A 16,511-nucleotide genomic window follows, 5' to 3' on the forward strand; every position below is an offset into this window, starting at 1 on the left:
CAAGCATCACATCCATGCATGGGTGATAATATGCGGTCCATAATAAGGATCACAACCATGAATGACACCATGCTGTCCTTGTAGCCACATCACAACCATGTTGTATCACACCATGCTGTCCTTCTATCAGCATCACATCCATGAGTGAGACATGGATACTGTCCTCATATCACTTCCATGAACCACCCCATGCTGTCCTTAGCTGTCAATACAGGATACTACTCATTCCTACACTCTGAGCTATAGGACTACCATCAACATTTAGGTAAGATTATAAAGCTGATGTTGTCCGCAAGTGGAATACCAGTATTCTCTCATCCAGGTAGACAAGATACCCGATTTGCCTTGAGTGAGGACAGAATTCAGAGTGCAGCTGTCTCAATAGTCCATTAATGTGGAATGGCCAGATTGGGAAAAAGCCGTGTTAGGTTTTCTGGTTGTGAAGTGCTATCAAGAAGCTACTTCCAAGTTGTCGGTTTCTCTTTTATGAGATCTGGCACTTGTGGAATGGCCAGATAGGACAATATCTGTTTCAGGTATTTTTATGTCAGATCCATGGCTGACAACCAATCTGTCCATCTGGGGAAGCCTTTCACAGTCTCAAAGCTAACTTTAATCATGCAGGAAAGCCAGGCACTGGCCTCTGATGGAAGAAAACAGGCATTATATATGTTTTGAATGAATTTATTGACAAATGTATTTTTCTAATGCAATTTTTACAAACCACTATTCATTAAATACAGTATCACAGCAGCCCTGTACCAAATCATCATACATTTTGTCCATTTTTCTATTGCTCAAACATATGAGCATGCTTGAAAAAACTTGCACCCCACAGTTTCAAGTTGTTGGCTCCCACTGCAAAATATATACGAACTGAGGATGAATAAATACCAATAAACAAGTCACTTTCATGAAGCGTCTCTGTTTGGTACGATAAGAACTTTGAGGTCAGTGTCTGTTTTCAATGCCTGCTTGATGACAGCTTTTTCTTGAAATCTTGCGGTTAAGTCTCCGAATACTTGAGCTTGGTTTGCGTTTATATCATCCTGGAAGAAAAAAATGTAATTTAAGGAGAAGAGGAATGCCTTCTTCTAATATTGCCCTCATGGGATTGATTTGAAATGGCTAACGTTTACAAAAACTATGTAACCTCTTTCCGTGCTAATTATGATTAGTAGAAGTATCAGTTGTATTGATATTACTAATACTAGCATTTAGTTATATATATTTTAATTCGCAAAAGTACAGATGATACACTGATGACACCGATATATAATTTCTCAATTAGTGATGAAGACCTTTAAATGAGAACAAGCCTTCACCAGTGATGACAGTTGATCTCCGCCTTACCTGGTTAAGTCCGCGGCCTGCTTTTAAAGACACATACACACTGTGTCCCTTCTCAATCCACTCATCTGCATTCTTCAACTTCATCTCCAAGTCCCTGGGGCCTATCCCCATACTCAAGCGAATAGTTTTGCCTTCTTTTGGAGCGTTTTCTTTTTTCAGTTTTTTCAGTTTTTTATCGAATTTCACAAGGTCTGCACCAGTCATAAGCTGAAAGATATTTGGTTTCGCTTTTGGATTGATGCATACTAGTTTCAAATTTTCGTCCTTGGCTCGCTGTTCAGCCAATTTCCTTTTCATTGTCCCAAGTTCGGTACCGTGCTCATCAAGAAGTTGGACAGCAAAACTCTCAATCCTGGCTGTCTTTTGTGCACTAAGTATAGCGTCTACTTCATTTTGTGAGCTGTCTTTTACATGTTTTGACTTAAGTTTCTTGGCAAAAGAAGGCGTACAGCAGTTAAAACCACGAGAGTTGTTTTTGCTAACTGTGGCAGACAGTCCTCCAATTCTCAGTTGATGTTCAACAAATTGGCCACAAGACTGGGGTACATATGGATTCCTTCTCACCAACGCTATGGCTGTTGAAGAAAGGCATCTGGATGAAAGTCGGCACGGGATCAGCAATGCCATCTCGCCAAGACTTGTATTTTAACTGAAATAAAAGATGGACAAATAGGATGAAATCTGATGACTGTATCATGGATGAGGCAACTGAGACTGGGTGCACAGTTTGAAAATCTAATTAGACGCCCGGTCGCATTCGGATGTCTGTCGCCCGGCCCTGTAGCTGCAGGCAATCGACAAGTGCCAAGTGATTTCACTGAATATGATTGTTGCCGTCCATCAGTGTCACCCTACCTTAGTTACTCATGAAATGAGGAACCTGCACAACGAAGCCCTGTTAACCCCATACGTTTTAGCTACGTTGTAGGTCAATTGTCTATGCTGCCACCTATTAGTGAGGACAATAACTAGTAGTCCCGGCAAATGTGGAAAATATGGATGCTGTTTACTTTTTCCACATTTTGTACACGTTGTCGTTGTAGTGTATTCTAAAATACCTTGGTACCGTAAAGTCAACTTTTAAATGGAAAATGCATAAGCCTCGTTCTGAGAGTGGAGTGTTTTGGACACGCAACCAAGATGCTCTACCAAAGTTCCCTCGGGTTGCACTAAAATGTGGAACCATGCACACAGCTCACTTCAGAAGTTTGAGGCTCTCAAAACACTGCTTCAAACACAAATCAGCCAAGGAAGCATCAACCACCCTAAGTTTTTTAATGAGCACTACACATATTTGCTGAGAAAAACGCTCCAAATAGCCCATTTGCGCGGATTTTAGCGTCACTTGAGCGAGCCGATCCGGACTTCCTATACGGGCTGCCGTAACATAATGTAAACAACGGCGCTACCGGCGCTCCGGGCAGGCGATGGATGGAATTTGCCAAATTCGCACATATTCAAGTTATTTCGTGGCCTATCTTTTTAAGTTTGAGGTATTTTAGAATAGAAATTGAACCCTCGGCTTCGGACCTTGGTTGAGTTACCAAGACACTCTCGGGTGGAGCTAAAATTTCGTCCAAACCCTCGCCTGTCGGCTCGGGTTTGGACTGTATTTTAGCTCCACCCTCGAGTGTCTTGGTAACTCAACCAAGGTCCTCCGCCTCGGGTTCAATTCCTTAATCATCACTCACACAACGTAGTGAGTGTAATGGTTACGTATGTATACACTGTATGTAAAGTGTAACAAAAACATTCATATATCCATCTGCATCATGCCCATCGAATCTGAAAAAATTTGTACAGACCTATGACAATTCTGGTTCCGGTACAGTTTTGTCGCATTCCATATGGGCCGCGCGTTGGCCGATCCTGCATTCATGACACACCGCACCCACAGTTACGACGTCATACTATGGCTGGCGGGAGTGGACAAATATCTGAATTAAGGGTCGGGATAAATCAGATTTATACCACGACTATATTCATAATAGTAGACAGCCAATCAGAACCCCGCATTTCATGAATTATGGTGACCATTAAATCTGAATTATACCACGACATAAATGAATCAACCCACGACTATAATCGTTTTAGACCCACGACTATATTCGTAATAGCAGACAGCCAATCAGAGAGCCGAATTTATGGACGGAAGTGCGATTTATGGACGCCGGAAGTGCGATATATGGACGCCGGAAGTGCTATTTATGGACGCCGGATGTTAGAGATCCGATGTTTTGATTGGTTGATTTATGGTGCACCACAATTCTGATTTACTTCCGTCCTCCATAAATGACACTTCCGTCCACAATTCCTATTTATGCCGCGGCATAATTCACGAAATCCGAGGTTTTGATTGGTCGATTTATGGTGCACCACAATTCCTATTTATGCCGTGGCATAATTCTGAATTCTGTCCACTCGCGCCAGCCATAGACGTCGGAGGTGAATCCAATTGTTTCCTTCCTCGTGACGCTATTGGGGGGGGGGGGGGGGGGGGGGGGCTTCACGTGAATTCTAGTAACTGTGCCAAACTTGACCCTGTGCCGGAAGTTTGAAGTAATAGAGAAATTCCCTGATGTAGGTCACGTGGTCAGGGTGCAGGAGTTCCCGTACCGCCTGGCTTTCCATCCGATTTAGCATCTACCGTGCCGGAACGACATCAGCGCCTCCATCTCTATATAATCTCTATAGTGTCACGATTGTAAATTTGCCATTCTTGATTTTGGCGCCAAACGAATCCAAAAAAACGCGTTTAAAACAATTAAGAATATATGGATATATAAGCTACAAATATTCGTTATTAACACCTTCAGCGCCGAACCACGTAGATCTACGTGGCCCAAATCTCCCTTCTTTGAGCTGGTTATCGGAGTCTCATGGACTTCATAACATAACATAACATGAAAGAACTACGCCATTGCCATCTTCAGGGCAAGGTAGGAACTGAGAAGACCAAACGGTCATTTCAGTTCCTACCTTGCCCTGAAGATGGCGTAGTTCTTTCATGAAGTCATTTGAAGTTCTGAACTACGCCATCGCCATCTTCAGGGTATGGTAGAAACTGTGAAAAGACCGTTTGGTTCCTACCTTGCCCTGAAGATGGCAATGGCGTAGTTCTCTCATGAAGTCCATGAGACTCCGGTGCAGCGTCTCCAAGGAATTCTATTTTTAGAGTCCAATGGGGGGGGGGGGGGTTAGGGGGCCTTCCCCCAATGTACTGGCTAAAACCTGTCACTTTCAGAGAACGGGGGAGGGGGTTTGGGGGACTCATCCCCCAATGTACTGGCTAAATATGTCAGAAGGACGGGGGTTGGGGGGGCGGGGGGACTCCCCCATGTCAAACAGTTGTGTGAGTTCACTAGAGCTTGCTCTTTACATATTAGCTAACAAAATTAATTCGACAAGTTTTAGCTGCCTAAAATTTTAATGCTGATGGGGGTCCAAGTTCGACCAGATTGGTCTGTTTCAGTACACTTCCTGACTTCGGCAGATGAAAACAGATGTTTATAAAAAAAAAAAAATGGCGACCGAAATTGAGGACGACGAAGCTTGGCTTTATGGAGGTTAATATTCGTGTTAATAGCCGCTTTATTCGTGGTTGATCAGCGCAAATCAAAAGATGAAATGAAAAGGAATGTTTACAACCCAACATAAATTATATCGGAGCTTGCAAAATGTCATCGTTGGGCTCATGATCTCCCTCGGAAAAAGTGCCAAAAATTGCAGGCATGCAGTGATGCACGCATTGGTCATTACCACTGATTTGTACACTACAGGGTGTCCCAAATATTTATCTTCAACTTTCTTGGAGGAAATGATAGGGCTTCCCAATACTACAAGAGCCTTGTGATGTTAGACAACATCTCCCTTATCTTACACCCAAATGTCATGAAACTTTCAGGAAGTGTGTTTTGGTGTACTTATTTCGTTCATGGCTACTGCATTGATATGATATCCATCTTGTCATCCATTCCAATTTCCAGATTCCAAGAAAGATGAAGAAGATGAAGTAGAACCGGCTGTGCCAGGGTGAGTCCCACTGGAGTCTATTCACTTAGTCTTTATGTGGACACTCAGTAATTTTTTTCATCTCAAATAGTATTAAAGAAGTATTGTCATGTTTGTCAGCTTCTCTTAGTCAATACAAAGTCTTTTTGATCTCTTTCAGTACGGCTGACAGTAGGCTGTCTGCAGATGCTCCTGAATTTGAGCCTAAAGAAAAGTCGCCAGATGATACAGAGGGTGGTGAGCAGGTAGGTGTATTGCTTCTGCAGAAGTAAAATGAAATTAGTCCTTCTTATGAAAACTTTGGCTGTAGTGTAAACTAAAATTCCTCAAGTAACTTATTTATCATAACTTTGGTTCTTCAGAGTGGTGATGAGCATGCTCCTGAAGCAGAGGAGGGTATGGAAGAAGAGGCACCTGAGGGGGAAGAACAAGAAGAGGAGGAAGATGAGGACTCTGATGATGATGTGCAGATTACAATCGGAGATATCAAAAGTGGCCCAGTCGAGTAAGAAGGCTAAAATACTAAAGTACTGATGTACAAATTTCAATTGAATAAGTAGAATGTGGCCCTGTTTAGTTGGTGAAATGACAAAGGCAACCAAAATGAACACTTAGTTAGTAGTTTCTGAATCATCAGTGACTTTCAATTTTTATGCCTTTTTTGTTTCAGTGCTCCTGCAAGGTTTAAAGCAGGTGCTGCATACCAGAGAACTGCATCGGTTGTCGGTAAGTTACTCTTGAAAGAACCCTAAATCATATAAACCTCTTTTATGGAGAAGTGGGCAAGCAGTGGATGACATTATCCTCGTTTAAAATTCAGATCTATCAATTTTCTTCTCACTTCAGCTGCCGCAGCTAAGAAACCATCAGATGGAAAAGGCGTTGATGTGGATACTCCTGGTGCCATAAATGGCGTCCAAATCTACGAGTTTGACCTTGAGACAATTCAGGAGAAGCCATGGCTGAAACCAGGTGCTGATTTGACAGATTATTTCAACTATGGATTCAATGAAGAAACATGGAAAAAATATTGTGAAAAACAGAAAAGTGTTCGCTTAGAATACAATCCGGGTAGTTTGCAAAAGCCATTAATATACGTAAGTACTAGGTAGTGAATGAGCACTTTTAGAATGCTTCAAGTCGTCATCTGGTACATCAGTCTGGTACATGTATTTGCATTGTTCGGCGTCTGCGTGGTTTGCCATTTGTTTACTTTGTGGTTTCTGGACTATGACGGATCCCAGTTTTGGTATGTACTTCGTGTATGATGGGGTTGACTAGACTAGGTCCGGTTTACTCCAGCCGCCTAGGTTGTGGTCTTGAAATTGCTTTCCTCAAACTGACGGGCGAACTGTTTCTCCAATCAAGCCCTTTCTATTATAGTCCTCTTTTTCAGAATACACATTCAGCGACTGGCCAGCCTCATCACAGTTATGAATCACGGACGGTTACAACTGTACAGACGGATGAAAACAAGAATCCTAATAACAGTGTAGTTACCGTAACAGGTAGGTGCAGTCTAATCATCGAGTTGAAATACGGCTGAAATTGAGCTATATGATAGACGTCCTTGTTGACACATCAATCTCAAATCAAATCTTCAATGTGTAAGCAGCAATTTTGTTCTCTTCAAAGTAGTCTTTCACAACGCCTCTCCAATCTTTCAACCACATTTTTGTACCTTCAGTTCCAAGAAAGGAAGAGCAACAACAATGGCGAGCTGCACCACCACCACGGCGTAAATTTTCTGGTACGATAGATGTAATAGGATCAACAGAGAGAGATTCACGGAGGCCACAAAATTATTCAAATATACCTGTGGCTGGCAGTGGGGGCAATGACTAGTAAGTATGGAACATACAGCTTGTTTGGACTTGTTTTCAGTCAGTGTTGTGTGGTTTGCACAGACCTTGAAAAGGTTAGGTACAGGTCTTGCTGCATGATATACAGCGATTTATCAAAATTCACTGGTCTTGATACTAAACACTCCTGCGAATTACAAATCATGAATCTGTTTTTCTCTCTCTTTCAGTAATTCCCAGTCCTATGGAGCCCCGGCCAGTACCATTCCATCACATTCTGCTCCACCTCCTCAGCCTAACTTTAGTGCACCGCCCCCAATGATGCATCAGGCTCCTATGCCGAGTAAGTTCTAAAATTTCTTTGTAATCTTTTTTTGAATGTCTTGTCTTCAAGTACATTGCAGCTGCTTTGAGAAGTAGATAGTAGATAGTACTTTCTGACGATTGCGAAAATGATGTTAGCAAACATGAGTTCAGGCTCAACGAATGGCCCACAATGTTTTGTTCTGTAAGGAAGTAAATGCACCTGGGTAGAGGGAACCAGTCCTTCTTGATGCTTTGAAAGTGATATAGGGGAAATCTTTGATATTGCATCAAATCATAAGACTGGTCAAGGAGACAATGTTGAAAGATAAACTCTGACTATGTAGCTAACATTTTTCAGACTATAATGTACCTCCGCCAAACATGCCACCACCACAACAGCAATACGGAGGACAAGGACCCCCTGCAGGTGAGGTCAAAAAGCAGTCTTAGGGATTTTGCCTTGACTATTGACTTGAGATATGATACCATCTGCAGCCCAAGCCTCTGCCATCTAGAGCAGTTGCTATGACAGTCATGGTGAAGAGATGGTGGGTTCAAACCTTTCCAAACCACTTTGTTTTTACCAAGGTGGATTTTGAGTTTCGAATGCCAGTCAGTGATGTGCTAAGTTGCTGCTCCTTATAAAATGTTTTCTGAAAGACAAACTTTTGTGTATAGGCCTATCTGTGGAAATTGCTCTGCTAAACTTCTTAACTTTATAAAAATGTATAATCTGTTTTTTTCAGGATATTACGGCCCGCCTCCAGGTCAAGGCGGTCCACCACCTCAAGGACCACCACCTGGTGGCTATGACTACGGTGGCTATGGTGGGCCACCACCATCACAACAACCTAATTATGGTCCTCCTCAGCAATATGGAGGTGGGCCTCCGCCACAGGCTCCTTACAGGTAGGTGCAGCATGGCTACCAATAGTTCTAGGATTGGTTTAAAGAGTAGTAAATCAGGGCTGGGTGGATTCCTGTCCCCCAAACTCGGTTTATGTCAAGAGCCACACATGAATTCCCATTTTCTTTAGAAAAAGGGATATACCCCAGTTCAAATGCTGTGATTTCTGACCTCATTTACTTCAGGTCGCCTGATCGAAGCTCGCCCCAACGTCATTGGGATTATAGTGGTCATCCTGGTGGAAGAAGTCCAGATGATTATAAAAGGTACATACATATAGGGTGGCCAAAAAAATGGAGCAGCATTACTCGACCAGACACAGACCCAAAGCAGCACTGTCAATGAATGGAAAATATTTCTAGAAGGAAAAATGATACCATGACACTGATTTGGTCCAGTACATGTAGTTTTAGCTCCCAAACCAAATCTCCTGTGGAACTTTTGGCCACCATATATAAAATGATAAAAACTAGGTAGCCGGTTGAAACTTCTTGAAATAAAAAAAAGGTAAATTTTTATGCAGTAAGGGTTGATGCAACTCTGATATAGTGATAATCAACAAAATTCAATTTTATGAAAATTTTGCATTTGAAATATTTTTCAGAAAAAGGTAAGGGTCTTCTTCAGTCATTCATGTGCATGCTCAAGTTTTGGTGATGGTGGTGACAGGAGTGATTTCAGTTTGTGGTTGAGGGATCCGCACTTTTTGATGGACTAGTGATTGAATTCATTTACATGTTAACAGACGTATGGAAATGGTGATCATCAGCCGTGTCAGAATGAAGAGATTGTCAGTTCTCTGAATTGAATCTGGAAATAACTAGTGTCTTGTGCAGTTGCGTAACTATGTTCTTACCAGACTACCAACCTGCATGACGTCATGGTGTAATGGAAGTCAGTACTTTCAGAATCCTCTAGTAAATTTTCCACATCTTCAGTTCCAGTCGCGACCACTACAGAGAAAGGTCAAGGTCAAGGGAACGTGATCGCCCAGAACGGAGATTCAAGGAACATAAAGAACATAAGAAGAGGTAAAATTCATAAACAATTTGGTATTGTAGATCGCGTTGCTGTTATCCTCTTGCATTGTCTGGCATGATTTTAGATCAGTTCTGTTCTTTTTGACCAAACTTTCTCTTGGGCCTGTAATATCACTTTACTCTCAGTGCGTCACTATCGTGACGACATTCACTTTTAAATTGGAATCTTGGCAAGTTTCCACAGGATGAAGTTTGGTCATGGGCCACTGAAAGCAGTTGAAGCTTAGTTCTTCAAGAATTTACGATCATTATCAATATGATATCATTTTAAATCTTATGAAGCAACAAAGCACCAGTTTGTTTTAAGTTTGGCTAGAGTGTGCCATTTTATTCATCTGCCTCTATTTTGGGAATTGCTGATTTGACCTGTATCAATGTTGGTTGTTCGTCAGGTGTTGGTACACTGTACATATTTTGAGTTGGGGGAGGTTGGCAAACTGTAACCTTGGAGATTTCTCACTTTGCAATTTGGTTTTTGCGCTCATAACTCACACCCTGACAAAAATTGAAGTTATATTATTGCTCCAATTCAGATACTTTAAAAAACAGATTGATTTGAAGGAGATCTGATCTGTGATGTCGTTTTCAAAACTTCACCATGGATAATTTTTTTAGTGTTACAGTTTGTGTCTCTAAATATATATCTCAAACTTTGTTGACGTTCTGTACCATGTATGGGGTAAGTGAATGATGACAACAAGATTTGAATATATCCAGGGCTGTCCTTAAAATATATATTTGATGTAACACTTTGTGACAGAAAATTTAATATTTTAAGTCAAGTCAAGTGTTTAGCTGTTTGAGTATGTGGGTGTCTTTCTTCCAGATGAGGCACTGGAAGGATGGGTGATGCTTCTGAAGTGAGTTACATTATCTATGCATGCTTCTTTTGTCAAACTGCTCAATGGGAGATATGAATAAAGACTAGTACAGTAGAACCTCCCTTTAAGGACACCCTTGGGCCTGATAAATGCTGTCCTTAAGAGAGAGGTGTCCCATTAACATTGGTCAAACTGTTTAACTAAAAGCACTGTCCCTAATAAAGAGGGTGTTCTACAAGCAAAGGTGTCTGCTTAAGGAGGTTCCACTGCAAATGCTTTTACTTGTGTGTTGTACAGAAGGACCTAGTGTAAGTGTATATAAAGTTTTAAGTAAAAGCATACTGGTGTTTGTTCATATCACCCAGTGTCTGTTCTCATGCTTTCTGTACTGTCATAACAGCTTTTTAGTCAAAGGAGAAGCAGGAGCGGCCTCGGGGCAATTAGAGACTTATAGTTCACAGCTCCAATGTAGAGGGTGCTAGTACTACAGATTACATTTGAATATGTACATAATCAATTGGTACAATGTTTGTGATGTCACCATTGGCTTCTTCAGGACTAATATTGTAACTTCCCATTAGAAGACTGATGGCATTGTCCTCACAGCCTGGTCCCACGAGCGCGATAAGTTAAATGCAAGGGGGAGATTTCATGTCTCTTGTAGATCATTTCTGTATCTCTCGTGAAACGGCCTAGAATCTTTATCGAGGATCAACACATCCATGGTGTCAAAACGATGTCCTGTTTATTTATGGGATCTAAAATATCTCCATACTTCCTCTTGTCTTAACAAAATAACCAGTCTAAATGGAGTGACTTCACTTTCACTGCACTTGCACTCCCATGATGTCTTGATGTTTGAAATTGTGTTTTCTGTATCATACTGTGGATTCCAAGTTATCTCGTGAATACTATAGACATTTGAATAGTGCCAAATACTGTAGATCTGATCCACAAATGGATGACCAGAAAACTGCTTCACCACAGTGTGTCTCTTTTTATCAAGCATTTCGTACAGTTGACAGTGTTGCTCACCAGTCTTATCACTTGGCACTTACAGCCCATGTACAAGCATGAATAGTTTTGATGTACTATGAGGTGGGAGAGACCCCTGGCGACATCTTTTGACTTACGAGGCTCCTGCCTGTACCCTCCCTTTAACACATCCATCTTTATTTCACAGGAAATATGAAGAGGAGGAGAATGGCCACAAAACAAAACATAAGAAGAGCAGACGATCGAAAAAGGACCGGGAGGGATCTGCTGAGCCTGCTAAGACATAGTTGTTTTCTGAGAATCGTAACCGTTTGTCTATATTGTTGGACACTTATCCTGTTTGAACTCTTGACTGCTTTTACCAATATTGGGTCATCAACCAAGCTGTATTGACAGAGAATATTGTTCGATCTGCTTGGTGAGTATCAGTACCACCAGGTCAGGTTGCTTCACCAGCTTTGACATTTCATCCAACCTAGCTGTCTGGTGCCGGTAGTGAATTATAACCATTAGTTTGATACTAATGAAGGGGGAGAGTAGTCGTGGTATAGGTACCGGGTATGTACAACATGTCATGGCAAATAAACGCATTTATTTGTAACCTAATACAAGTTGTTGTTCAATGGTTTTATTTCCTGTGCCTTTAAAATGAATGAAATGCTTGGATGCTTTCTCATGTCACCCTGGAACAAGTTAGATGACATCCAGATTTAAACGTACAATCTAAAATGTGCAAAGTGCATCAGAGAGAACTGTATCACAGGCAAGGAGAGACATGGGAACAACCAGCCTCTACCAGCTGGTTATCTGATCAGGTTGGGAAGACCTTTACACAACTTGACACTATTGGGCTAATGGAGACTACAGGACTGTCGATGGAACAACCACCCTCTGCCAGCTGGTTATCTTGTCAGGTTGGAAGACCTTGACACGACCAACTTCTCAAAGACTGTCTCCTGGCGCATGTATCTCTTCTCACTGGAGTTATTCTGCAGGCAAGTAAACGACTCCTCGAGGGACAATCTTTACGACGCCGGCTGAAGACAGGCCGAACGAGTCACAACGGCAAGGACGGAATAAATCCCACAACCAACAATTATTTTTTCATCATGGCCGCCGAATTCTGAAAAATATTTTTATTCAGGTTTTTGTTTTGTTCTCCGCTAATTACTTGCTTCTTTCCACATAAATATTCAAAATGGCAGCATCAGAGGAAGCACAAAAACCCGTTGTAGATCATGAGGCTGAAGGAAATGACTGCAAACCATCGACATCAGGGGCGAATGAAGAAGAACTGGAGAGGTATTTTTGTTCTGCACTGCTTTGCTTAGTAATGCATTGCATAACTATATACATGATGTCATCATCCCGATGTCATCACCATCAAACTTGATCATCATGCATACCATAGTTGACATTGTTGTACCAGTTGGAGGTGACCATTCAGAGACAAAACTACATTCAACTTTGAACAACAAAACTACAAAGCGTGACACTGCAGGAGTGCAGCACCTGTGTTTTGGCTTTTTGACTTGAACTCGTCGTTCAAATTCTGCCCGCCATTTTGTTAAGTATAGGCCTGTGGCATGCTAAATTGGGAAACATACTCTAAATATTTGTCTTTAAACTATTTTGTGCAGAAATTCACATCGCATTGCCTGACTTTTAATTTATAGAATTGCTACTGAAGAGCTACTACGGGAGGCCAAGCGTGGAGCAGAGAGAGTCAGGGAGATGGGTATATTTGGATGGTAAGGATCAAAACATGGAATAAAAACAATGAATTGTCTAGTGCTCTGGCCACATTTTAACACTTCATATAGTGAAAATGTTATTCTTTGGTGTAGGCCTAGTAAATACCTTCTGGAATGAAGAGCTTGTCATAGGCTGCCTCACCAATGGCTAGCCTTCAATTGGTTGAATTGGAAATCATTAAATTATTGTAGTTGCTGGTGGCTGCTTGTGCAAACTTGAGTTTTTATGATCAACTCTGTTCTCTCTTGATTTTAGGCAGAAGTCCCCTGTCCCACCGGTGAATAAACGCTTTCTCAACAACACGTTGAGCAGTACGTTGCGACATCCTTTCAAGAAAAAACGAGGGCGGAGTCGTAGTCCTAGGGAGAATTCAAATGGTCACCGACCAAGTTTTCCTGATTGGGGAGATGATAGACGTAGGCGTACTCGATTCGTTGATAAAAATGATATTGGTGATGGTGATCCCAGACATGGCCCTGGCCCTGAGCATCATGCTCAATCCAAAGACCTAGAAAATATCAGGCCGGATAATAAACAAAATAGTTGGGACAGTCCCGATATGAATATCAGAAAACGGACACGATCTCATTCACCATCAGTCAATGGAAAACTCAGGAAAAAATCTAAGTCAGACAAAAAACGATCAAAATCTAATCGCCCTCACAGTCGTACTCGCAGCAAAAACAAAAGTGATAAAAGCCGAAGTAAAAGACACAAGTCGTCATCAAGAAAAAAGGATAAGGACAAAGATAAGGATAAGGACAAAAGTAAGAAGTCGAAATCAAAACACAAACATGAAAGTAAACATAATGGTAAACATGAGAAAAAGAGACACAGCCACAAGTCTAAACACAGGAAGGATAAGAAGCACAAGAAATGAACAATAACATTGCATTAATTTCTAACTTTCTGTGTCCTGTACTTGATATCCTGAGTATATTTCTGTTCTTGTGATGAAATCCGACCATACATTGCATTCATAATTGATAAACCAGGTATACATTGTACATGTATGCTGTTTATCTTTTACACTCAGGAGTGGCAAGACTTGTTGAGGATGTATGAACATATCAATGAATCATAGTGATCATTTGAATGGAATCTCTATCTAGATAATGTCAGACAAGGCAATAAACATTTCATACCATCATCAGGTTTCAATGATACTAGCTTGGTTGCACAGCAATCGACTGCATATAAGATGGGGGAATTGGATTATCAGGGTCACATGCCACTCGTACCTCTACCAGTCACTTTTAGAATAAATTGACTTTTGAAAAACAGCTCAAACTCATGGCAAAATGCATAAATTTTGAACAAAGAGGCCCATGATTTTCATGTGATACATTTTTCACAGAGTCCAAATCAAGTGAACTGAACTTTTCAAGGATAAGGAATCCGATGAGCGCACAATTTTTCAGCATCAGCCTTGACAATACCAATGCCTCCATTGTTTGTAGAAAATATCCCACCACAAAGGAGATGTTGGCCGTCTTCTTTTATCGATAAAATAGTAGTTTCTGTGAAATGGATCTATATGTTGATGTATCATCAAGTAGAGCTACAATGCACTGATGTGTTTCAGTCTAGAACATGTAGAATATGAGTTTTATTCTAATTTGATCATGTTAAATTTTATGTCGCTTCAAAACTTTGTTCCTTTGTGGCTTGTGACCCATTTGTAATGTGACTTGTGACGTGCTAACGTGACTTATGTAAACTCAACCTTAGAAGGAGGGTCGATTTTATGTTGGCTTCTCTGAATATTCAGCAAGCAAGGTGTATCACATTGCTAATTCCCTGAGTTCTAGAAGTCTTGTGAAATAAATGTTTTCTTGACTGATAATTGCATTTTTGTTTTCTTGAGGGATACCAGTTGCTTGCAGGGTATCTATCTACCTTACCTATCTTATAAAATGGGGTGGAGAGAAGCAAGGAAGGGTTGGGTCTCTTGCTAAAGGACACAGAAATCCTAAAAGGTGCTAAACCCAAGCCCTTCTAGGCCTCGAACCAATACACCACCAAACCACTACATCGCCTCTTTCAGTGTCAACTGTGTTACAAAGGGTTAAACCATGGGTGATATTCATATTATGCTGAATAAGCAATAATAACGAGTTGGGCAAAAATATTAGCCTTGGGCACCTGATGAATATCATGGTTGGAAATTATTGGAATTCAATAATACCCCTGTGGCTATAAAATTTGCGTCGTTCAGATTTCAGTTTGCTACTTTTGAATTCACTCGATAATGGCAGTTTACAAGGTCATAGAAGAAAGGTGTCATCCCAACCCGTGCTAGGCCACACAATGTAATATGATTACAAAAACAGTGATTTGTAAAAAAAGGTGACAAGTGCCAGATCTCAAAAAGAGAACAAGGACAATATGAAATGGCTCCCGATATGCCCAAATAGCACTTCACACCCAGAACTCCAGAGGTCGCTATTGCCTTTTCTGAAAATTCATATCTCTCCCAAGCCAAGGAGTACCACAACCAGGACGTCTGTTCCCCTATCTGACCATTCCACAAGTGACAGAATTACAAGGAAGTAGCTCCCATCGGGGCCCAAATAGTAATTAGCAATCAGAACACCGAGCCAACTATGTCTTATCGAGACATTCCACACGTGTCAGATCCCATAACAAGGACCATACCGAGTGGCTTCCAAGTCACATCCAGGTAGATCCAAGGTAGCATTCAGGTTGCTGCCAAGCCAAAGAGTATCACAACCAGGACATCTGCGACAACTGTTGCCCTACCTGAAGATTCCACCAGTGTCAGATTCTCATTAAGAGAACAGGGAAGCAGTTCCCAACAGGTCCAAATAGTACTTGGCGACAAGAACACCCGAGCCAACTATGTCTTATCTAAACATTCCACAAGTGTCAGATCACTTGCAAAAGGCAAGGACGATACCAAACGGCTTCCAAATGGCATCCACATTGCTCCAAGGAGCTTCACAACCAAGACAACTGATACAGCTATTGCCTTCAACTCGCGATCTTGGTGTCTTGGACCACAAGCACTCAACTTTAGGCCCATGCTCAATAGCTTGCATGTAGCACCTACGCTGCAGCCAAATAGCTCCAAGGAAACTCACAGGTAGTGCTTCACCAGGACACCTGAGACAACTATTGTCCTTTCCAACCATTCTACAGGACAGTCACATCTCATATAGAGACAACAGAACAACACGGAGTTGCGCTGAGGGACACTTTTATATCCCATACCTTCCCTCTCCTGAGAAGGGATGAGGTACAACACGAAGGAAACAAGGACAATAATATGAAGTCAACATGCCTAAATAGCACGTCTCAACCAAAACTCCAGATATCGCTATTGCGTTTTCTTAACATTCCACAAGGGTCATATATCATGGCAAACAAGGACTGTACCAAGTGGCTTAGATCCAAGGTAGCATTCAGGTTGCTGCCAAGCCGAAGAGTATCACGTGCACAATCAGGACATCTGCGACATCTGTTGCCCTACCTGAACATTCCACCAGTGTGAGATTCT

At 41.5% G+C, this 16,511-nt stretch overlaps 3 protein-coding genes across 5 annotated transcripts; 2 read left to right on the forward strand and 1 right to left on the reverse strand.

The window, feature by feature from the left end:
• Positions 1-700: 700 nt before the first annotated feature.
• LOC135493606 (translation initiation factor IF-3-like) lies at positions 701-3,249 on the reverse strand. 3 transcript variants are annotated; one of them, XM_064781076.1, is made up of 3 exons: positions 3,159-3,249; positions 1,354-2,002; positions 701-1,049 (listed from the first exon to the last, which is right to left on the reverse strand). In XM_064781076.1, the coding sequence occupies exons 2-3, from the start codon at positions 1,978-1,980 to the stop codon at positions 912-914; spliced, it is 765 nt and encodes a 254-aa protein (XP_064637146.1). In that variant the 5' UTR covers positions 1,981-2,002; positions 3,159-3,249; the 3' UTR covers positions 701-911. The 3 variants fall into 3 exon arrangements, with proteins under 3 accessions (XP_064637146.1, XP_064637145.1, XP_064637144.1); XM_064781075.1 differs by lacking the exon at positions 3,159-3,249 and adding an exon at positions 2,218-2,395; XM_064781074.1 differs by lacking the exon at positions 3,159-3,249 and adding an exon at positions 2,209-2,395.
• A 1,627-nt stretch (positions 3,250-4,876) lies between these two features.
• On the forward strand, positions 4,877-11,847 carry LOC135493898 (pre-mRNA 3'-end-processing factor FIP1-like). Its single transcript, XM_064781544.1, has 14 exons — positions 4,877-4,919; positions 5,340-5,385; positions 5,525-5,609; positions 5,727-5,869; positions 6,035-6,090; positions 6,211-6,461; positions 6,761-6,872; positions 7,052-7,208; positions 7,397-7,509; positions 7,831-7,899; positions 8,219-8,381; positions 8,565-8,645; positions 9,318-9,410; positions 11,424-11,847. Exons 1-14 carry the CDS (start codon positions 4,877-4,879, stop codon positions 11,521-11,523), a joined length of 1,512 nt encoding a protein of 503 aa, XP_064637614.1. The 3' UTR covers positions 11,524-11,847.
• A 509-nt stretch (positions 11,848-12,356) lies between these two features.
• LOC135493634 (uncharacterized) lies at positions 12,357-14,837 on the forward strand. The gene is made up of 3 exons (XM_064781118.1): positions 12,357-12,538; positions 12,913-12,987; positions 13,247-14,837. The coding sequence occupies exons 1-3, from the start codon at positions 12,435-12,437 to the stop codon at positions 13,869-13,871; spliced, it is 804 nt and encodes a 267-aa protein (XP_064637188.1). The 5' UTR covers positions 12,357-12,434; the 3' UTR covers positions 13,872-14,837.
• The last annotated feature ends 1,674 nt before the right edge of the window (positions 14,838-16,511 follow it).

Source organism: Lineus longissimus, chromosome 9 (genome assembly GCF_910592395.1).
Source record: "Lineus longissimus chromosome 9, tnLinLong1.2, whole genome shotgun sequence".
Taxonomy (NCBI): domain Eukaryota; kingdom Metazoa; phylum Nemertea; class Pilidiophora; order Heteronemertea; family Lineidae; genus Lineus; species Lineus longissimus.